This window comes from Notolabrus celidotus, chromosome 12 (assembly GCF_009762535.1).
Source record: "Notolabrus celidotus isolate fNotCel1 chromosome 12, fNotCel1.pri, whole genome shotgun sequence".
Classification (NCBI taxonomy): domain Eukaryota; kingdom Metazoa; phylum Chordata; class Actinopteri; order Labriformes; family Labridae; genus Notolabrus; species Notolabrus celidotus.
In genome coordinates this window covers 31,875,996-31,900,088 of record NC_048283.1, presented here as the reverse complement: position 1 = coordinate 31,900,088, position 24,093 = coordinate 31,875,996, and the positions used below count along the sequence as shown (strand labels likewise).

At 40.1% G+C, this 24,093-nt stretch overlaps 1 protein-coding gene across 1 annotated transcript in view; it reads left to right on the top strand.

Annotated features, from left to right (window-relative positions):
* The window catches only part of snap91a (synaptosome associated protein 91a), a 91,030-nt gene extending 69,888 nt beyond the window's left edge, over positions 1-21,142 (top strand). Inside the window, exons 16-28 of the mRNA XM_034698723.1 lie at positions 411-467; positions 2,348-2,590; positions 5,461-5,541; positions 6,269-6,397; positions 8,928-8,999; positions 12,223-12,423; positions 14,546-14,743; positions 14,835-14,853; positions 15,112-15,202; positions 15,316-15,411; positions 15,920-16,060; positions 16,258-16,346; positions 19,126-21,142. Of these exons, the coding sequence (XP_034554614.1) occupies positions 411-467; positions 2,348-2,590; positions 5,461-5,541; positions 6,269-6,397; positions 8,928-8,999; positions 12,223-12,423; positions 14,546-14,743; positions 14,835-14,853; positions 15,112-15,202; positions 15,316-15,411; positions 15,920-16,060; positions 16,258-16,338 (1,409 nt within the window). The 3' untranslated portion in view covers positions 16,339-16,346; positions 19,126-21,142. The remainder of the gene's footprint in view (positions 1-410; positions 468-2,347; positions 2,591-5,460; positions 5,542-6,268; positions 6,398-8,927; positions 9,000-12,222; positions 12,424-14,545; positions 14,744-14,834; positions 14,854-15,111; positions 15,203-15,315; positions 15,412-15,919; positions 16,061-16,257; positions 16,347-19,125) is intronic.
* The last annotated feature ends 2,951 nt before the right edge of the window (positions 21,143-24,093 follow it).

Genomic DNA, 24,093 nt, shown 5'->3' with positions numbered 1-24,093 from the left:
AGCCATATTGAGACAGAGATTTTTTGCCTTGTCCTTCCCTTAACCTGACATTTCCCTTCTTGTCACAAAGTGCATAGAAACTTGTGACAACTTGCCTCATTTCACAAACCTGCACAGATAGTGCACTCACCGAATGCAGCATTATGCAGCCCTTCAAAACTTTGATGTGATTAACAGTATAACAAGATCATCTACTGTTAGAAACTGGGCTGCATATTTCTTGTATTCTCTGCTTTTTCCTGATTCTGACCTCTAATTTCTGTTTCCTGTCCATATCATCTGTTTACTCATCTTTTGTTCTTTACATCCATGTGTGTCTCTTGATGTGTTGGCCCCGGGTGTTATGTTTTGCGTTTGCGTTCCGGCTGTTTTCGTCTGCAATACCATAGATGCGTTTGCACCTTCCCCAGGAGACGGTCCTGCTGCCGTGGCCGCGGGTCCCGTTGCTGATGCATTTGGTGGATCTGGTGGGTGACCAAACAGCTTTTTGTGAAAATGTGTGAGGGTATGGATGTGTGTGGGAATGTAAAAGCTGTTGATGCTTTTATTTTATAAAGCTGCTTCAGCTTCAGCAGGAGACAGTAGAACAAACCTGAGCCCTCAGGGCTACTGTCTCACCCCAAATCCTGCTCTAACGCCCAGTCATGGACCTTCCTCTCCCTCATCTCGACTACTCTTCTCCTGCTAATATTCATCTAGTTAATACTACAGTAAAAAGCACAGTGCAGCAAGTACATATGCTGTAGCTCAAGAATGAATACAGCTGGTTTTGATGCCTTAAACCCGAAACTTCCTGTTGATAATGATGAGCAAACTAAACATTGTCAAGCTACTTTTTCTTCTACTTTTTATTAAAAGTTTGTTTTTGTTCTCTGGCCAAGCACATGAGGCAGGGATATCACCTGATCAATCTATGAAATGTCCATGGAAGTTTTTCGAGCACATTAGTTTTGTAAGATGAATAAAAAGCTCACCTGTAGGCTACGTCTACTTTAGCATATTTACCACAGCGTTTAACAGGCATTAACTTTATTGCACACCCAACTTATTTTATCAGGTAGCCTAAGATGACACAGCAGGTAAAAAAAACCTAACAACCTCAATTTAGCTAGCTAGCTAGCAGGCTGAACTAAAAAAGTGAATATTAGGCTACAAGTCAAACTCCAGCGTGTTAGCTGTGTAACTGTGGTCGTGTTAAAAAGCAGACATTAGCATCAGCTCACCACTTTAAAATAGACTCACAGGTTGTTTGGTTTCTTATTTTGGTAGGTAATTTATTTAGATTTTTTTTCACTTTATTTATTCACAGCTAGAGAAAGACAGGAAACAGTTAGGAAAGGAGAGTGGGGGTAGACATGTAGCAAAGGGTTTCATTTTAACTGCTGAGCTAAGCCGGCAGTGCCCAACTACTTTGGTTTATATCCCTCAAAGTGTTAAGAACTATGCAGGTTTTTATTGATTTAAAGCACTTTCATTCAAACAAAGTAGACACAGAGGGTATAAACGGGTACTATATTTACATTTAGGCTATATGAAGGCTAAACACAGCTTTAAGTGGTGAGTAATATCTTGGGCTGGCTAACACTGATACTTTTAGTAGCTGCCTTGGGACTGGCTCTCAAAGAGAAAGTCAAGCCTTGCTATGTTTTAGTCTGCAGTTTATATTCATCACTTTTGTCAGGTTGAAGATCTTACTTTTAGTAGCATGTCATAGTTTCTCATTTTTATCTATGCTAGCAGCCTTATATCACTTAAAGCTAGGGTTGGTAGTCAAGGAAAACTAGCATGAATTTGAATGTAGCATTTCCTCAGGACTCCGTCTAACCTTACGTTGGCTGTAGATAGCGGCTTTCTTTCACTCTTTTTTAAGAACACATTATGTAATGATTGCCATCGGGACATGAAGATCATTTTAACCAGTATAACAATTGTATCTAAATCTGACTACCAACCCCAGCTGATAAATAACCTGATAAATGCTAACATGTGGATAGCATCACCTATCTAACCTAGCTAAGGGTCATTTATGACTAATTTGCCAATGAAAAATGAAATAAAATAAAATAGAGTAGCTTTAATCAGATGTGTCTACCGCATAAGCAAGATGGTAGATGTGTGGATACATCTCTGACATTTATGAGTGACAGTGTGCTTGGTTTCATTTTTTTGTTTCTAAGTCTGACTTTGAGTTTCAAAAGTGTCAGTTAAAAATGCTTTTTACAGTGTTTGTTGCATTAACAAACCCTCAACCCTACTTCCACTTTTCCCCTCTCCCTTCTTTCTAATCATAAACCCCTCTAACCTTTCTAACCCCCCCACTGCCACCGCTCTTCTGCTCTTCCTGAAGACCCTTTTGCTACGACGGAGGGGAGTGGGGACATTGCTCCTGAGATGGACCTGTTCGCTATGAAGCCCACCAGCACAGGGGCCACCGCTGTCACCCCTCCCCCCTCTAGTGAGGCGCCGACCATCATCGCCCCCATCGCTCCCCCCGCTGACCCCACCCCTTCTTCCACCACCACCACCACAACCACAACTGACACCACCACCACAGAGTCTGCAGCCGCCCCGACTCTAGATCTCTTTGGTGGTAAAGTCCTCGCGCTCTCATCATGCTTCTCACTGCATTGCCCTGCATTATGACAATGATGATGATGATAATGATGATGATATAAGTTTTGATAATGGTGAATGCATTGCTCTTGTAAGTGATGATGACGACAATAGCGACAATAATAATAACATGCCCAGTCCCCACATTTCAGATTTATTTTTTCTATTTTTCATGATGCCTTCCCTTCTGATAAAGATCATTTAATCAAGTCAAAGAAGCATCTTGACCTCTCTGCAAAACTCAAATACCTAAAATCACTATTAAGCCAATTGTGTATGCTATTTCCAGTGTTGAAGTTGCAGTGTTGTGGTACTCTGGTCCAGGACTAAATAATAATAATAATAATAATAATAATAATCATAATAATAATAATAATAATAATAATAATAATAATAATAATCATCATCATAATAATAATAATAATAATAATCATAATAATAATAACAATAATAATAATAATAACTGGGATTTATACAGCGCCTTTCAAGAAACCCAAGGTGGCTTCACAGGGTCAGGTAGGGGGTCTGGGGGGTAGGTTGGGACAACACTATCTAATGGGGAAAGGCCTTGAAGAAAAGGTGTGTTTTTACAGCTTTTTTAAAACTGTCCAGGGTAAGGGTTCTGCGGATGTTGGGAGGGAGAGAGTTCCACAGAGTAGGGGCTGCCACACTGAAGGCTCCGTCTCCAAAAGTCTGCAGCTTAGTCCGGGGGATGGAGAAGAGAGGTCCGAAGACCGTAGGTTCCGGGATGGAGTGTGTTGGTGGAGGAGGTCAGCCAGGTGTTGGGGGGCGAGAGCATGCAGGGATTTGTAAGTGAGGAGGAAGAGTTTATAGGAGATGCAGTACTTAACAGGGAGCCAGTGAAGGTGCATGAGAGTGGGGGGTGATGTGCTGCCAGGGCTTAGTATGCGTGAGAACCCTGGCAGCTGAGTTCTGCACACATTGGAGCCTGTCCAGGGCATTGCTGGGTACCCTGAACAGGACTCTATTGCAGTAATCCAGCCGGGAGGTTATGAATGCACGGACGAGGGTCTCAGCAACTGAATCTGAAAGAGACGGATGCAGACGGGACATGTACTCGGACATGTACTCAGACTTAAACATCAGCAGCATTATGACTTGTAAGATAGAGAGGAGGACTCTCATTCTGGATATATGTTGATATAGACTGTTTAAATAATAATAATTATATTTGTTTTTATTAATTAGATTAATTTGAATCCTTTATTGTAAAAATGGTTAATCAAAATGAGTGAAATGCCGTAAAACAATGATTTTTTTCCCTAAAACCCACAGTTTTCACAGCTACTAGTTTACACGGCGGACCCGCCACATTCAATATGGCGGATGCGCTGACGTATCGCAGCAGCGAGAAAGCAATGCAGCGTCTAGGTATATATGTCTATGGATGAGCCATTTTAAATGCTAACATTACCTTTAGCTTGCTAACAGTACCATAATTGCCAGTTCCAGTAGGACAACTTAAACAACACACTCACTTTTCTTGGTGCATATTGATCAGATGTCTGTAAAAGTTTGAGCTTGTCCCTGTCTCCTCCTTGATGGTTCTTTTATATCTTGAAACTGTTGCAATGCTCTTGCTTGCAATTACTGTAAAATCTTTGAAAGTCAAACACACTAGTTGCCTCTTAAAGGATCCTAGCAGGAACTTTTGCTGAACAAATGTTGCATGCACGGGCATGTAGGTGAACACATGCCTGGCACTCAATGAAAGATTTTTAAGATCTCAACTAATTTTAAAATGATGAGAGACTCCACACATGATGATAAATAATGAAAGTTATCTGTTTTGTTTAGTTTGTAGTATGTAACAAGATGGCTAACAAACCACACCATTAGATTGTATTTACTAACAACCAGAGTCCTGACTATCACAGCGGTAAATCTCTCGTGGTCAAACGTGACTTTAGAGTGAACAAGTAATAATCAACACACAATAACAAATAACATGGCAAACAGCAAGACATTTCTCAAGCTAAACCTTGCTAGCTTAGCCTTGCCATCTTGTACATCCATAGCAAATTCTAGTCAACTCATCTCCTTGTCACTTTGTGGTAATGTGTTACACGTGGGACACATGAAAACACTACAGTTGTTGCCATTAATTAACAAGTTTATTTCAAGTTGATTTCTGACGTCTATCAAAGTTTAAGCTTCGTGTGCTCAAAGCTCAAGTCCTGAAATCATGTGCTACAACACTGGCTACTTCAATAGATAACTGATGATTACCATTTGTAAATTAAATTCTTAGTGTTTAAGTGGATCTAAAGGGACATCAGTCAAGATGTTTGATTACAAGAGATGGCTCAACTTGCTTTTCTTATTAACCTTATACTAACAACCTGCCAATATTTAGAGGGAAGAAAATGATTTCCCCCTTCTGCTTGTGTTTGAAATGTAGATGCTGATAGCTGGGAATGTTTTAGTGTAGCCTATGCACTTCAGTTAAAAAGATATATTGCTCAGAGTCAGATTAACTACTCCAATTTGACCCTGCACAAAACATGTGTATGGATGAGGGATGGATGGATTTACACATGCTACTGCTATGATTAAAAATGAAGCTACCTCAATGTTTTGGCTGAGTTACCCATGACAAGGCCTGACATTTTGGAGTCATCTTAATCCCAAACTCTGTCAATATATCCTTTGAACTTTTGCACTGTTTGTTTTGCATTGCACTGAATAGATACATTACAGCTTAGCTGTTTCAGATCAAATGTTCTGCTCCATCTGCTCTCTCTCATCTCTCTTCTTAACTCATCATTCTATATGCACTGGACTTGAAATCTGAATGTTCATATGATTGTGTGTCCTTGTTTGTAGATATGCTTGATAAGCCTGAGCAAAGCCCTACCACAGAATCCAAAGCTGCTACCACTCCTAGCGTAGACCTTTTTGGTTCAGGTACAGGAGTTGATATCCATTTCTCTATGTGTGGAACCTCTTCATATCTTCTGGTTACCATACGTCCACTCCTCTGTCAACTGTTCTTTTTCCCCCACACGTCTTGGTTTGTGCCCCATAGTGCTTTGAGAACTGTGCATGTAACCCACTTGTGGAGTCTTGGATTGTCCTTGTGGCTGCTTTCTATCTATGCTGTTTCTTTCTACCTGCCTTGCTAATACTTTTCTTTGCTCCCCAACCTCCACGGTTTCTTCTTTCTTGTATTCTGCCTCTCGCTTGCGTTGGTAAATTAGACCTTCCTGCTGTTTCACGCGGGCCCTCTCCTTTGCCCGAGCCGGTTCCAACTGGAGACATTGTGACTGGTGAGTAAAGCTGCATAGTCTTTACTGCATCACTGTCTTCCCTTCCTCTACTTATGAAGAGTGCAGCCATCCTCAACTTATGAAGATTTTTGATCGATGCTGGTGCATGTACACCAGTCCTGTACATGCAAATGCTGCACGCTTCAAGGATGTGGATACACAGTGAAAATGCAGGGATGCCTGCTTCCTTCTCTTTCTTCCTCTCTGCATGTCCGCTAGCCCTTTAGAGCAGGTACAATAATAGTGCATGAAATCAGCGTTCTCTCCTTAAATATATAGAGCAGACACTGATATCTGTTGCCACTGAGACTTGAGAGTAATTCAATTTCTTTTGTGCTTCTGTCTCTTCTTGTCTCTCTGTTCAGACTCATTTACATCTCCAGCTCCTGCAGCTCCTGCTGCTCCTGCACCAGTCGCTGCCCCTGCTGCAGCTCCTGTCCCAGAGGCCTCCTCCCCACCCAAAGTAGAGCCGGCACCTGTCATCGACCTGCTGGGTACTGTACCTCAGACATCTCTGAGGGGCACTGTTCCCTGGCAAAAATGTTGAATTTTAACTTTGTTGTGTGAAGGTTTTAAATTTTACTGCACCATCCTTTTTTATGATCCGTATTTGGTGCAGTGAGTTTATGAATAAATGTTTGAATAATTAGTTTGGTGCTGTAGATGTAGTGATAGACTGTAGGTGGTGGTGCAAAAGTAACCTCAGTTGTGTCTGGATTAGATTGCAGAAAATTCATAGATATAAAACAACAGTTTAACATCAACTTCAGTTTTTAAATGTAGTTAAAATTCATGAGTAACTGGTGCTAGAGAAACTACTGTAGGCTTTTTGTTTGTTTGTTTTTGTGAGAACTTAAGCATGACACTGCTCTCAATACAGTGATGTCTGACTGTCTGTTGTTAGGTTGAACCAAAACTTTTGTCCAGATGAATCCTTTAATTGAGGATTACATATTTGTTTTCATAATTAAATATCATCATAGCCATCTACTCATGGTGAAATCAGCCACACAAATTGAGTTCTGTGAATGCAAAAAAACTGGTCAGACACCTGAATGTTTTTGCTTTGCAAAGTCACTGAAATTTATTTTTTTTAAACAAAGTTTATTAATACATTTTTCAATACAACAGTAATAATTCACAGTGATGACATATACTGAGTAATAGAAATCCCCCCCCACCACCACCCATGGTAACATTTAGAAGGAATACAACTTAATATAAAAAATTTAAAATAGAATAAAATACAAATACATTATTATTATTATTATTATTATTATTATTATTATTATTATTATTATTATTATTATTACTATTACTATTATTATTATTATTATTATTATTATTATTATTATTATTATTATTGTTGTTGATAATGATAATCATAATCATAATCACAATCATAATCATAATAAAATAATATGAAGTACAATAAATACATTGAAATAAATACATAAAATAAATACAGTAAAATGAAATGTTATGGGTTAAAACAGTACACTACTATCTAGGGTATAAACAAGCACTGAAACACACAGAAGATGGGAGATGCAGCATGAGACAAAGGGGCATCTCAAGGGTCCTTCCAGTTTGATTCATATGCCTCATATTACTAACATTGACATGAAAGGTTACTCATCCACAAAATTATCAGAGCCTTAAACATCAACATGACTCAGAAAGGGCTGCCATATTCATAAAAACTTGTTAGCCGATCAACTGACAGTATACAGTACCTTTCTTCTCCAGCTTTACAAAATGTAACATGTCTCTAATCCACTGTTTAAATGTTGGAGGGTTACAGTCTTTCCATCTAATCAAAATGTGTCTTCTTGCTACAAGTGTGGCAAAAGACAGACAACTCTGTGTGTCCTTGTTCAAAATTAGATTTTGTGTCATCACACCAAATAGCGCTAGAAAGGCGGACAGTTCTAAAACTCTACCTGTAGTCTTGGAAAGTACATCAAATACTAACAGCCAAAAATTAGATAACCCAGGACATTCCCAAAACATGTGAATTAAAGTGGCTTCGGATTGTTTACAGTGATCACATATGGGGTTTATTTTGGGCACAAAATGAGGCAGTTTTTTAGTTTTGGTCCATTGTAGTCGGTGGAAAATTTAAAGTCACTGTTTCATAGTGAAGCTTTTGTTGGATGGAGTCTTAGTGTGATTGATGTTTTTTTGCTGTGTCACATGAAGCATGATGATGCAGTGCAAAATTCACATTTTCTCTTCAACCTAATCACTGCCTGCAATGCTTTTATAATTGATCTCAAAATCATAATAACAGCCTACAGACTGGAACAGAAGAAAATCATGATGGCTTTGAAACTTAATCAATTTTCATTTAGACAACCTCATATGACATTTGATTAAAGAAAATAATTAGTCCAGTAGTCTGTTTTATAATCAATTGCCGGTAAAACTAATGACATTAACACCAGCTTTGGATTGTCTTTTTGTTCAGTGCTAATTGTGAAATGCTAGCATTGTAGCAAAACAGCTATAGGATAAACATGTGATACGATTCACCATCCTACATCAGTATGTAATGTCATTTGTAGTTTGTTAGCATGATTATGTTAGCTGCTATATGTAATCAGTACTGTGCTTAAGAACAGCTTCCTGGCAAAGCTGATGTGCTTCTGTGAATCATTTCTTTACACATTTTTTTTACCAGATCCCACTCCACAACATACTCTGAACATGTAAATACGACAGGGTTTCATGTTTATGCAGTTAAGTATTGTATGAAAATCAGGACATTTAACTGAGTAATATGGCTTTATTTAGAAAGGCAGACAAAAAGATACATTTTCCATCATGATCAGGAATCCTTCTCCTTCCTCCTTCAACTTTTTTCTTCTTCAATTCATTTGACATATTTCATGTTCTAGTTTTTCGTTGTGAAGATAATTCTGTCTCCTACCCCCACCCTGTCCCAGTGTGTGGTCCAGGGCTGACCTCTAACCCCTTTCTGCCCTCCATGCTGCATTGTGGATTAACTGGATGGCCCTGCAGATTCTTTTAGCGATCCTGCAGAGGAGATACAGACCTCTGCTCCTGGAGGACCTGGAGACGACCTGCTTGGAGGTGAGACACCTCTAGCTGCGGTCCCACTGATGCATTTCTATGGAAATTGGGGTTTGATTGAAAGGGCTGGAATGACTAGCACATAATAAAAAGATAGCTGCAGTCTTCTAAAAAGTTTTACACTGGCTTGAGGCTGACAGAAATGTTTTATGCTGATTAAGAAATGATGCATTAAGTAATGATGTGTACATTTTTCAAATTAATAATGACACAGACTTGGCAGGAGTGCCGATATTGCTTTAGCCAAGGACCCAATGTGGCTTTGGACTCATTTAGAAAGGTCTGTAAAACATCTCTCCAGTAGTACATCACAGTGATGTCAATGCCAATGTCTTTGTTGTTTCCCCTAAAGTTGATGGCTGAGAATATCCCAAAGTGCCTTTTTTCTGTCTATTCAATAACATTTTCAATACATACATGAGCATTCATGCAGACACATAATACAGATACATGATCATATCAAGTGGCAACCTCCAGTCTCAAACATGAAGCTCATGTGGAAGTGTTTGAAAACTGCAATTCATTGAGCGTCCACTTGAGGCTGGCTGCAAACACACCAGAAACCACACACACACCCATTCAAAGAAGGCGATCTTTACAGCAGAAATAAACATGTTTACAGCGTGGTTCAAAAAACAAGTGCAGTCTGGATAGATCATTTCTTGATCGACACACATTGTACGGGGGTGAATTTTTTTTCTAACGCATCAGTTCAGAAGATATTAAGATTACGAGTTTTGCCCAAATAAGGACATGACTGACTTGATTGACAGGTAGGAACACTGTAGCTGTTGGCTAGGAGGCTCAAACCCCGCCTCTTTACCTCACACTAGCTCGACAGAAGTTAGGTTGAGTTCAGCATTTCCAATATGGCTGCCGCCGCCGATTTGCTTCAAGGCAGCTCTTCAGGAACAGATGGGTGACGTCACGGATACTACGTCCATTATTTATACAGTCAATGGGTCATATATACAAATATGGTACTAGATGCAAAATGTAGATGTCAGACCTCATGTGCACCCGACTGGTTAGTCATGATGAGTCTCTGTAGAGCTGCTGTACATCTTGTTATTGGACATGAAACAGAGGATCTGGATCCGACATACAGTTAGCCCAGGGGTGTCAAACTCATTTCAGTTCAGGGGCCACACACAGCCCAAATTGATCTGAAGTGGGCCGGACCAGCAAAATCATAACATAATATGTTTGTATGGTCTTTTTTGCCATGATGAGTCTCACAGTGGGCTTTTGCTCTTTAAGCACTGAAACCTGCTGCAAACACACCAAACACACAAGTTATCCATTCACCTGACACCGAATTGAATGTTTACTGCAAAAGAACAGATAGATTATAATAATGAAGAAGGTAAAGTTGACTATTTTGGACTCCTCAGTTCCAGCATGAGCAGTTTGCTTGCTGGACAGTGTTGTATGCAGTGGTGTAGTGCTAGTGTTAGTAGTTAGTGGATCATCTTATAGTGCCCAAAAAAATCTTTATGTATCTCAATCGGATTATGCAAACAGCAAGTCATTTATTTTATCACTTTGAGAAAAAAAGTCCTGAAGAAAAAAAAACGCTTTTCAGCTTCTGGTTCACTCAGGCAGCACCATAGACTGTATAAAATATGCTGCCCGACTGCTGTCGAGCTATTGTGATGTAAAAAGGCTGGCTGACTAGCCAACAACTACAGTATTCCCGCCTGTCAGTCAAGTCAGCTGTGCCTCTCATTGGAAGACTCATAATCTCAATATCTTCCAAATTGCCACATTAGAAAAAAACTCAACCCCTACAGTGTGTGCCGATAGAGAAATGATCTATCCAGACTACACTGGTCTTTTGTACCAGGCTGTAAACATGTTTATTTCTGCTGTAAAGATCGTCTTGAGCCAGCCTCAAGCGGATCCTCAATGAACTGCAGTTTTTAGCACTTCCACATTGGACTCATATTTTATAGACCAGAGGTTGCCGCCTGATCTCAACTGAATTTTGCAAATAGCAAGTAATCTATCTTCTCACTTTAAGAAGAAAAGCATTGTTCAGGTTTTGGTTTACTCCTATGATTTGATGTGACCCCCCAGAGGACAAATCTGAAATAGTAGTTACTTTCATTGAAAAATTCCAGTTAATGTGTTCTCTGTAATTTCTTCACTTTGCAAAGTGGTTCCGCTGGCCGGATTTGAACCTTTGGCGGGCCGGTTTTGGCCCGCGGGCCGCATGTTTGACACCCCTGAGTTAGCCTTTGTGTATTGAGTTTACATTTAAAACTCTGAAACACTGTATACCCCCTGTGTGTTTTCATTCTTCTTTTAAACCTTTTGATAGAAAAATGTTCATCCTTAACCTAAGTTGAGATCTAATCTAAGGTCCTATCTTTATTTTATCTTGATTTGTAGTGCTTAATTGTTTCATGTCTTGCTCAGTTGCTATTAGGGTTGCAAAGGGGTGGAACATTTCCGGTAAATTTCCAGAAAGTTTCCGGTAAATTTCCATGGGAAGTTAATCTGGGGAATTTTGGAAATATTCCAAATTGGAAACTTTTCATGGGAATTAACTGTGAATTGAGGGTAATTTAATGGAAAGATATCATATCCATGCATAAATATTTGTTTTGTTATAAGCAGACATCCATCCAAAATAATACAATTAAAACAGATTTATTTGTAAGTAGAACGTCATCAAGTGTTAAATATTTTATTGAACAATCAATTCTTTCATTGAAGAACAAAAACATGAATGTTGAGTTAAATATAACTCATCCCCCGACCCAACCCATTCAAAAATTAATGAAAATGCAAATAAAAATGTGTCTTCCCTCAAGCTTCTCAATACTAGCCTCTGCATTTTTGCTAAGCCCTTTCAGGCAATGAGCTCTTCCAAAGTTCCCTATTAAGAGCCAACCTTCAATTTAGTAAATTCCTGGTTTATTCCCGTTTATTCCCATGGAAAGTTTCCACCTTTGAAAATTTTGCAACCCTAGTTGTTATGTGTTCCATGTATTTCACGTTATTTTGAGTTACATGTTATGGTCACTGGATGTATTGTGCACCTCTTTGATTCCTTTTTTCCCACATTAATCTAATTTTGCTCATAAGATGACTCATGCCATCTGTTTTGTCAGTAATCAAGTTTTGATTGTGTTTGTCATTGAAGTGGGTTGAGTGTTAAAAAATAAAGAGCTGTATATGAGGTCACAGCAGCAGTCCTGTCTGTTTTCCCCCTCAGGCCTGATGTCCCCCACCCTGGCTCCCACCGCTGCTCCAGCTCTGGCTCCCGCCTTTGCTCTAGCTCCGGTGCAAAATGACCTGCTTGAGTCAGGATTTGATGCTCTGGGCTCCCTCCCCTCCCCAACTCCTCCGGTACCAGCAGCAGCACCAGAACCTGCAACCACCACACCAGCGCCCTCTGGTGGATTTGATGCTTCAAGTAGGTGGACCTCGATGAGTTGTTTAAGATTTTTCTTCCAATTGTAGTTTCATCGTAGTTTTCTGTCTCATAGTCATGCATTGAGAATGTGAATATTGGAGATACATATCTGCACAGGTCGTCTGCTTGATGCATATTTATCTGATCTGGTTTATTAAACTGAGCTACTGTAACCATGACCTTGTTTTCTTGACCTGCTGAGAACTCAACTACTGCATGAAAGACACACTGACATGTGCTGCTGTCACTTTCCAGTTTATTTCTGCTCACTGCTAACTCTTTAGCACTGCTGCCTCTCTTGCAATGATTTTTCTCCTTTTTCTTAATCTCTTCTCTTTCGATTGTCACACTTTCACAACTGCTGTGCTTACTCCACATCTCCCCCGCTGCACCCATGTCTTTGATTAGTCTTTTTGTCTTTATCTCTCTGTCTCAAATATCCTTTTCTATGCTACAAACTTTCTCTCTTCTGCTCTATTCTTATCGTTTATTTTCACCCCTCTAAACACCCCTTCACTCTGCTGGGTCATTGCTTTTGCTTCTTCTAATCTGTCATTGGTGAGTTCAACCACTCAGTGAATTGCAGCATGTGCAGTTTGGACAATTCCCCCTTTCAGCGTCTTTGCATGTTGCAATAGACCCCTTATTGCTTCCTGCACGAGACAAAACGACTGTGATGCTTTTTATTTTTGTACAACACATTTTAATTTGGCCATGCTCTTGCAGAGCAGAGGCTCTTCTGGTAACCACATACCGTCATGGCCCATATCTGCTTCTAAACTGGCAGGTTCTCATTCCAACCAATAAGTTCTACAACAACTCCTTTCCCTTATCTGTTATTGTCCAACAGAATAACATTGTAGAAACATGTCATAGTGTTATGATACTGAAGCGGTAAAAACACAGAGGATGTGTTAAAAGACCATTAATCTCTATTTTAAGTATTTTGTGGAAACTTTAAGTTTTGCTGAACTATCTGAAATAACAGTTTTTTAGAAATGTATCAGGGGGGAAATATTTTTTTCAGAAGGGTCAGTTCTGACCAATTTAACAGCTTCAATTGCAAACTGGCACATTATTTCTTATTGCAGTGGTTCCATAATGAAGGTACTTTCAAAGTTTCTTTAGATATCTAATGCTACATGCTACAAGGCTGTAACTAGCTAAATACTGTGAGGTGCAATGGTCATGGTGGATTAAGGTGGGGTCAGACTGAGTCTTATCCTGTCTTGGTGTTGGGTCTCTGTTCATAATTTGACATACAGTGGTCTAGACCTGTTCTGTTTGTAAAAGGGTCTTGAAGTAACGTTTGTTGTGATTTGGCGCTATACAAATAAAGATTGATTGATTGATTGACATGGAAATATTGTAGAGTAAAGGTAGAAGCTTAAACTGAAATCTAAAGTCAATCAATATGTTCTTTAGATGATAGGCTAAATGTAATGGATTAATAGTTTAGAAAATAACTTCAAGTACTGCATAAACCAACCGACCAATAAACTAACCAACCCAACCCAACCAACCAACCAACAAACCACCCACCAACCAACCAATCAACCAACCAAACCAAACCAAACCAAACCCAAACAGCCTCATGAATAAATTGTTCAAATAGCTAGTTTTAAGTATGTAATAGGTGTCTCAGATTATTAACTGAAAGCTTTTTGTAATTGGCTGATCTAGCAACCTAATGTTATAACATTAAATCATTTCTACTTTAAAGGGGGATAAAGGGGGATAAAGGGGTACTTGGGTGCTGCCATGATTATAAGCCCTTCAAGTACCAGGTTGGAATGAAAACCTGTAAACACCTTGGCCCTGATGAAACCTGGTTCAAAACCAAGCCTGTAAACAATATTAGCCAGAGCAGTTTCTTAATATGTGACAAAACAACATTTCTTAGCATCTGGCCAAGTGGTTTAAGTTGCTGTAATAATGATCCTAATCCTTTGAATGCTCAAACAGTACAGCCTCACATTGTGCATGCATTGCACAGCTGACTAATGATACCGCCACAGCTGGAGTGTCCCCTTCCCTTTAAAACTTATCATACCTCTGCTCAAGATATAGCTAGTGTTGGATTTTAATTCATTTGAACTACTATTTCTACCCTCTCCTGAAGTGTTGGGTGGATTAGGTGATCTGCTGATGCCAGCCGTAACACCCCAGAGCACCGGGGGAAGCACTGCTGGCAGCACAGCCGGAAGCATGGGAACTCCTGTTGCAGCAGGAGGCATGTCAGCCATTCCTCCCGCCACACCACCCCCCACCAAAACCATTGGAGGAGACCTTGACTCTTCTCTGGCCAACCTGATAGGAGGTAGGATACAGCTGTTTCTCTCAGCTCAGTTGTTTGAAATAATTATTAAACCTTATGAGTGAATTTGATTTTTCCATTTCATTTTTTTCAGACCTTGGAGTGAAAAAAAAGTAAGTGTGTTCATTGTGCATCTTTCTGAATGTAGGTGGTAGGCCGCCTGAAAGATTTTTCATTTCAAGGTCAAAATTCTGCTTAATTTGACTTTATATGTGTTACAGTCATATTATAAAATCTTTGAAACTCCAAGATTGAATTGATTTGAAAGACATGTAAAGGTTCGGGAGTACGTCTATGATCACTCCTTGTCCCTAACAGTGGGAATAAATGTGTAGTAGATGCTTAAGTAAGACATCTTTCATCTTCTTAAGGGACCCGATGAGTGAGAAGAAGCTCACAGGAGGTGCAAACTGGACACCACATGTAGCTCCCACCAGCTGGGGAACACCCGGAGCCCCCATGGTAAGACTGGCATGGACAGCACAATCACCACCTTGTAAAAGCACTTCATCAAAGTTTGCTATTCTTCATTATTCACATTTTACTGATCCACACTCTTCTTGCCGTGTCTCCAGGCCGGGGCCGCCCCTGGAGCTCCTGGGGCACCTGTGGCTGCTGCACCTGTTGCAGCTATGGTGCCACCAATGAGTGCACAGCCTGGTTTTGGCATGGTGAGTTTTAACTCTTTGAAACGTATCTTCACTTTTGTTGTGAGACTTCATCAACTTTTCTGCAACTCCAAACTGCTTTCATTGTAATTAAAAACACACACAGATAGTCTCAGTAGTGTAAAATGATTCATCTACATGCATGGGGTGGCTGTTGCTCAGTGGGTAGAGTCGGTCGTCTATCAATCGGAAGGTTGGCTGTTCGATCCCAGCTCTAGAAGTCACTTGCCGAAGTGTCTTTAAGCAAGACACTGAACCCCAAATTGCTCCAGTTGTTGTTCAGCGGTGTGAGAATGTGAACAAATGAGATTAGCTAATACTGATGGACATTAGCAGCCTCTACCGTCAGTGAGTGAATGTGTATGAATGGGTGAATGGGACGAGTAGTGTGTAAAAGTGCTTTGAGTAGTCAGACAGACTAGAAAATCGCTGTATAAGTAAAAGTCCATTTACTATTTACCATTTTTGCTTTCAGAAATCTGTATCCACTGTGTTATCTCTGTCTCAACAGCCTCCAGCAGGAGGGCCTGGGGCTCCTGTGATGCAGCCAATGATGGGGCCGCCTCTGATGGGACAGCCCATGAGACCAGTGAGACCTCCCTTCACTGGGGTGGCTGGAGCTGCACCCGGAGCTGCTGCACCAGGAGCACCGGTAACGACTCCTAACACTTTTCATTACCTGCTGGGCAGTGATTGGGCATGCAGTTACCCATATACCTACAGCAGTATATGCTTCACATATACAAGATTCATGAGAACCTAAAAAGATGGTTAAGATATGAATGTAGGTACTTTTTATGAGCTCTACATTTCTGCCTAAAACCCTCATTTCCCTTTTTTAATCCTTAGCTCTCTCCAGGACCTGCGAGCCAGAGTCCGAAGAAACCCAAGGACCCTTTGGCAGAACTCGACCTCAAGGACTTCTTATAACGCCCCAGGTGAGAATTGAGGGTTCATGCAGGTTGTCTTCTTTTTTGTTAAATTACATGGTGAAACATAAACCGTACGGGAAGCTAAGCAGATTATTTTTTTTTTATCTGGAGGTAAGAAGGACAGTTTTTATTTATTTTGATGATAATTAAGATTTGAGCCCTCATGTCTGTAAATAACCTTGTTGAAGTGTCCTCTTGGATTTCGCTGTAGTATATAAAAAACGCCTTCTCTGGTACCCTTCCAGTGGATAACATGTAAAAAGAGCCCTCTGGATGCCCTTCTGATGAACTTACGGTGGAAAAATGCCTTCTGTATACCCTTACATTCAATCATTTGTTAAAAGTGCTCTCTGGGTTCCACTGCAATTAAATTCAATGCACAAAAGTGCCCTCTGAATGCCTTTTTATTACACTTCACTGAAAAAGGCCCTTTGGATGCACTTCTGCTGAACTTCATGTAAAAAAGTGCCCTCTGGATGCCCTCGTAGTTAGTTAATTATGTAATATAAACAACAACTAGGTCTGCACGTGCAGTGGGTAGCGCTGTTGCCTCACAGCAAGAAAGTTCCTGGTTCGAATCCCCGCTCGGGCAGGTGCCTTTCTGTGTGGCATTTGCATGTTCTCCCTGTGCATGCGTGGGTTCTCTCCGGGTACTCCAGCTTCCTCCCACAGTCCAAAAACATGATTACCAGGTATATTGGTCACTCTAAAATTGCCAGTAGGTGTGAGTGTGTGCGTGAATGGTTGTCTGTCTTTCCATGTTTGGCTCCAGCCCCCCGTGACCCCGAATGGGATAAGTGGTCAAGATGATGGAATGGAATCAATGATATTGAAAAATAAAAATAATTTAGTGTTTTTCTTTTACACAATCCAATTTCCATCACAATTTGTCACAAAAATATTCACCCAAGGCAGGGAACTAAGTGTTAGAAGCTCAAAATGTTCTTGGGGAGGACCCCCAGACCTCCCTCTAGTTACCTCTGCCTCAGTACATTTGAATTAACCCTTAAATAAGAGTACCAGAGGTTTGAAAGGAGGTTCAATGTTTGTTTTTGTTTTTTTGCCCCTGCCCCCCTACCTGCTTGAGTGCACCACTGAGACCATTACACAACAGCTGTAAGCACCATTTGCAAATAAAAGTTTGTTTATATTAATTTAACTTGTTAGATTACAAAGAGAAAACTATATTGTCTAGTTCTGCAAAGTATATTGGAATATCCTCTTTTGTATTTCCTGTATTTGATACCTGTTAGTTTTGCCATTCTACGTGGCCCCGGTAGTCATTTGACTAAAGGCTGATTTATACTTCTGCGTCTCCCCTATGCAGCAGGGGCTGACACAAACATGAGCACCACATACTTGTCGTCGATGTGTCTGTGTCGCGCAGCAATTCTCCGCCTTGAGGGCAGTGTGGTCTCTCTGATAGCCGGTCGCCTGCTTCCGGCCCCGCTACGATCTCTGTTTCCTTTTCCACAGAGATTCAGAGCGTGTTCTGTTAATCTACAGCTGATACATGTTGCTGTTTATCATACAGACATGATTACATGAAGAATAGAGAGGAGGAGATGAAATACACGGCCGATGAGCAGGGATCCAGGAAGTGTTGTAGATGTGGGAAATACATGCCACCGAGCCACAGGCTTGCGGTCCATGTTGATTCTACGGGTAGTTACATTTTGGAGGAGGTGCACGTCAGCTACGTGCGTTGGCCTCTGCATAGGTACGGGAGCTACGTGGACCTCCATTGTAGGCTACACCGTCGATTCAACCATAGACTGTATAAAATATGGACTAATATCCATGACGTCACCCATCTGTTCCTGAGCGCTGTTTTGAAGCCAATCGACGGCGGCAGCCATATTGGAAATGCGGAACTCAACCAGGTACAGTGTGAGGCAAAGAGGCGGAGTTTGAGCCTCTTAGCCAACAGCTATGTGTTCCCGCCTGTCAGTCAAGTCAGTCATGTCCTTATTTGGGCAAAAACTCGTAATCTTAATATCTTCTGAACCGTCGCGTTAGAAAAAAATTCACCCCCGTACAGTGTGTGCCGATAGAGAGATTAGCTACGTAGAGCCAAGCCGTTTTTTGAACCAGGCTGTAAACATGTTTATTAATGCTGAAAAGATCGTCTTTTTCCCATTCATGTCTGTGTGGTTTCTGGTGTTTCTGCAGCCAGCCTCAAGGGGATTCTCGATGAATTGCAGTTTATAACACTTCCGCATGGGCTTCATATTTTGAGACCGGAGGTTGCCGCTTAGATTTGACACAGAAGTATAAATCAGCCTTAAGAGACAGGAAGTGAAGTACTGTGGGTCAATAGGTGTTCTGTTGTTCTTAATAAATGAGTGCAACAGTGTCACGGTTGTTTTATCATGTGCAAGTAGGTCACCGAGCCAACCCAATGCGTAAAACATTGTCATGTCATCACTCAAGAATGGTTAGGAAAATCAGTAAGTGTAGATAGATTTCAGAAAGGAAGAAAACAACCATGAAAGAAAGAAGACAACTGACAGTTTATCAAAATAGAAACATATTGAGTGTTTTACTGGTTTAAAACCTGATTAGTTTGTTATGAACTCACAATAAAGTTACATTGCATTACACTGAGCATTGACAGTTATATTTGCTCACAGATGTAGGTTGATAAACTCTGTCAGTATCTGCTCAGCTACTGATAACCGTACTGTACCTGCATTTGGAGTTTGTGGTCAGCAGTTGTATGGAAATCATGAGCACAGGAACCACGTGACTCCTCCTTTAAAATGCTTTCTATTTCTCCTTCCAGCTGCTTTCTTCTCTGGAGCAGAGCCCTTTCACCTTTTACCTGGTGTCTGGTAACACCTCAGGATGCCAGCGATGTTCAGCTACTCAACCTTACAAGAGCCTCTTTTATCCTCCCCACCCATCAACACCCCACCCGTCTCCTGTGTGATGATGTTGTAGCACAAACTGTGAAAGTGAACCATAGCAGATTATATATCTATGAGGAAAAAATACAAGTGTGTGCTTATGTAGATGTACTAATCTTTTGTCGAAAGAAAATCACTCAAAACCCTGACAAAAAATGACACAAACTAGGTGAGAGAAAGTGACGGCGTACGTGTTTAGATTTCTTTTTTAGTGATGAGTTGAATGGAAGTGCTCTGGTGACCTAAGCCCCACCCACCAGCCGATACATGTTCCGCCTCTTTGTTAAGGGGGAGGAGCTCTGTTTGTTTATCTGTGATTGGATGGGAGTGGTATACAAAGCCCTGATAGTTTTTCGACTAAATATGTCATGTGTTGTTTACAGACAGGCCCTCTTTGATGTACATAGATAACTCTGGCAAAGATTATGTCTCTATTCTGTATGTCTGTTGAGAAGAAATATTAATGTGAATCTGACATGAAGTTGTAAGAAGTTGTGTGAGTATCCCTCAATCTTCTTTTGAAAGTGTTTGGAGACAAAACCGAACACCGCTACACGGTCATTTTTCTGTAAACTAACTTCTATGGGCTTCTGAATCCCACCAGACCAGGAAGTGATCCCTTTTATTTGTTTCTTTTTTCGACTCACAGCTCAGTTTTCTATGCTTCTTTTTGGTCTTTTGTCCGATGTTATCTATCTGTATGGTTTCTCCCTTAAATCTGCTGTTGATATTTGCTGGCAATGCTATTAAAGGACATATCTTCAAACTTTCTTCCATAAAAAACCCTTCAGTTATGTATCACAGAGGTATACTCCAACGGTCCCTCAGTATAACTGTACAAGTGTCTACCTGCAGTTCTGACACTTCCCACGTGGTTTTGTCTGTTGCCTGTGCTTTCATTGTAATTATGACCAGGTCAGAATGGTTCTTTCTGTATTTAGAGTAAGCTTTTTTTTTTATTGTTGTACCAAATCCTGTGTTCAGACTGGTCAAACCAAAACTAAAATGTCATGATGATATAAGGTTTAGCTTGATGACTCAGAATTCAAAGTTAAGATCTGGAAAATATTAAAGGTACCCTGTACAGATTTTTTTTTGTAATCAAAGTTTTTTTACATTCCCCTTTTTCTTACTATTGAAGATGTGAGTGTGTCCTCTATTGATTGCAACATTAAACATGAGAAGCTGATTCGCTTTTACAATGTTTACAAACAGGGGCCTGCTCGTCCTAACATTGCATCATGACGCTGCTTTCTGTCAAAAACTCCACAGGGTACCTTTAAATTCCAACCTATTTCCAGTAGTGTTTGTCAGAATGAGCAAAGAGACTCTGTTTACATCTGCACTGAAGCTTCAACAATGATATTTGATGAGATGAGTTCATGTTTGCTGTCTGAACATATTTCTGTTCAAGTTGTTTATTTGATTGTAGCTGACCTTGTGAATTGAACAGTATACATATTGTAAGTGGCCACGTGGGAGTGATGTGTACATCGTGTAAATCAACAGGAAGCCACAGTCCATCTAACCATGGTCTTGTTCCCAAAATGCACCCTAACAGAAAGCCCCTCTGTTCCTCGAGACTTGCCATGAATTCAACATGTTGATATGCATTTGGACAGCTGTGTAACAACAGAGTCCCCAGTCCTGTGCTGTAAATCAGACTACTGTAAAGTTTACTCTGTGTTGTCATTTCTATGGACTGAAAAGCAATTTGTTGTGAGAATATGTTGTGATTCAGAGAAAAAAAAGGGAGATTATTAACATTTTTCATGGCTGAATTATTAAAATTGTATTTTTGTTTAGTTGTAAATTCATTTTATTTTTTGATGACCCTCCCCAGTGCATGTAAGCCCTTTGAGGTGCAATAAATTCAATGATGGATTGAACTGCTCATGAAGGCTTCTTGTTTCTTCCATATCATCAAGACTATATCAATCCATCCATCAATCTTTATTTGTATAGCACCAAATCACAACAAACATCATCTCAAGATGCTTTTACAAACAGAGCAGGTCCAGACTGTACTCTATGTTAAATTATTAACAAAGACACAAAATCAAAACAGGATAAGACTCAGTCTTACCTCACCTTAATCCACCATAAGCATTGCACCTCGCAGTATTTAGCTAGTTACAGCGGCAAGGAAAAGCGTCCTTTAAACAGGCAGAAACCTTGAGCAGAACCAGACTCATGCTAGATAGACATCTGCCTTGACAGATGAATGGACGAAATAATGACATCCAAACCCAGACTATACCCCAAGATAGTCTAGCTACAGACCTCTACTGTACAGTCAGGTTCCTACCTCTGCAGACCTCCACAGTCAGGCCCCTCCACTCACTCGCAAAAAGTTTCAAAATAAACCTGTGTTGAACTTCAGGTTTAACATTTCGGTCAATTTTTTCCTCTTATCCATATAAAGTATACAAGAAATTTTAAAATATTTTTTTTTGTGTTAACTTAACATTTTCGGCATTTATTTTGAAAACTCAACATCATATCTCACTAACACTTGCAACTGATTTATAAAGTAAGAATGGAAAATGAACTCGACTGAGTGTGAAATAAATTTGAGGAAAAACAAAACTCATTGATTTTGAAGTTGGAACTTAAGGGTCTCTACTTAAAACTCATCTTAGCTGAAATATACAGTTTAATATTCGAGTACCTTGCTACCTCTTTACTCTCTACTTTATGTTCATGTAGCGTAGCTTATGCTAATATTTGTGTAGTGCAGCTAACGCTAACATTCATGTAACTATTTCAAATATATATATATCATACTGGTGTGACATTCAGTAATTTTGGTAAAGTGTAAAATAATTGAAACTGTGAAAAATGAAGAAATGTAAGTTTGGTACATATAGACCATAGACCAGGGGTGTCAAACTCATTTCAGTTCAGGGGGCACATTCAGCCCAATTTGATCTGAAGTGGGCCGGACCTGTAAAATCACAACATAATAACCTATAAATAACAAAAACTCTAAATGTTTCCCTTTGTTTGCAAAAAAAAGTACAAGTACATTCTGAAAATTTTTATACTTCATGAACTATCTTTTTACAAAAACAGTTGTTGTATTTCTTGCCATGATGAGTCTCATATAGGGCCATATATTATATTCTTTAAGCCCTGAAACCTGCTGTAAACACACCAAACACACAGGTTACCCATTCACCTGACACAGAGTGTAATGTTTACTGCAAAAGAACAGATAGATTATACTAGACCTTTATGGACCCCCCAGCCGGTCCAAAAAGTCTATGATTTTCCACCGGATTATGCAAACTGCAAATATTCTTTTTCCTCACTTTAAGAAAAAAAAGTCCTGGAGTGCCATTAAGGTGCCCCCCCTGTAGGACAAATTTGAAATACAAGTTACATTTATTGAAAAATCGCAGTCAATGTCTTTTTTGGTAATTTCAAAAGTCATCCTGTGGGCCGGATTGGAACCTCTGGCGGGCCGGTTTTGGCCCACGGGCCATATGTTTGACACCCCTGCCATAGACTGTATAAAATATGTTTCTGAAGCGCTGTTTTGAGGCCAATTGTCGGAGGGAGCCATATTGCTGCTGTCGAGTGATTGTAACGTAAAGAGGCGGGCTTTGAGCCGCCTAGTCAACAGCTACAGTGTTCCGGCCTGTCAATCAAGTCAGCTGTGCCTCTCATTGGAAGACTCATAATCTCAATATCTTTGAAGTTGCAGCGTTAGAAAAAAATCCCCCCCCCCCATACAGAATTTGACGATGAAGAAATTAGCTATCCTCAAGTGGATCCTCCATGAACTGCAGTTTTTAGCACTTCTGGATTGGACTCATATTTTCAGAACGAAGGTTGCCGCTTGATAAAGACATTATTTTTTTTGCTGTTTTGGATACTTAAGAATAGCCACCTACCGTTGTCTCCAGGCGTAATCACTATAACAAATTATACCACTTCCAGACCAGACTGCGGAGGTGTATCACTGAGGAGGTCGGCAAAGGTAGGGTCCTGGCTGGAGGTCTGCAGCTGGACCCCTGTCGATTTTACAGACATACCTAACCTATGGCTCCATTCAATCAAGGGCTCCAGTAGCTCCATGTTCAATGTGTCTCAATCGGTTTTTGGTCAAACTGTTAGTTGAAAAGTCATCCCCAAACTTTCACCACTTAAGTACAAAAGTGCACATCTTGTGTCTTTACCTTAACCATTGTCACTATGTCTACTTTATTCTTACTCTACTTCATTCATATATCATCTTTTTCTACTATACATACCCCTACATATAGATGAAATCACAGTAAACTAACAGACACAGAGAAAACGAGCAGCCAGGATGTATTATTCCAGCAAAGGCCGTATTCAGTGCCTCTGTGAGTAAGATCCAGTAATATCTAGTCTTTGTTCATAATTTGACATGAAGTGGTCAAGACTATATAAATAAAGATTGATTGATTGATTGATTGATTGATTGATTGATTGATTGATTGATTGATTGATTGATTGATTGATTGATTGATTGATTGTGTGTCTCAGTATAATAATGCAAATTTGCTGTTAAGTGGTTGGGCTCGTAATGACAAACTAGTTGGAATGAGATCATCAAAATCAGATAAGTAAATGGTAGAAAAACTTTGGTGCACAGAACATGAAATACATAAGTTCGGTCAGGACCTCTCTCATAGATTTTATTGTGGAATGGAAATACACTCATGCTTGACGCTAGCAGCCCTGCTTTTTAAAGTACACCCTGGGTTAGCCAAGCAGCATGCCATGGATTTCAGGGGAGGGTATTACAAATTCCCCCCCAAGGGTAAAAACAATTCTTTAGACTTGAGATGAGGAGGAGGCAAAGCTTCCCC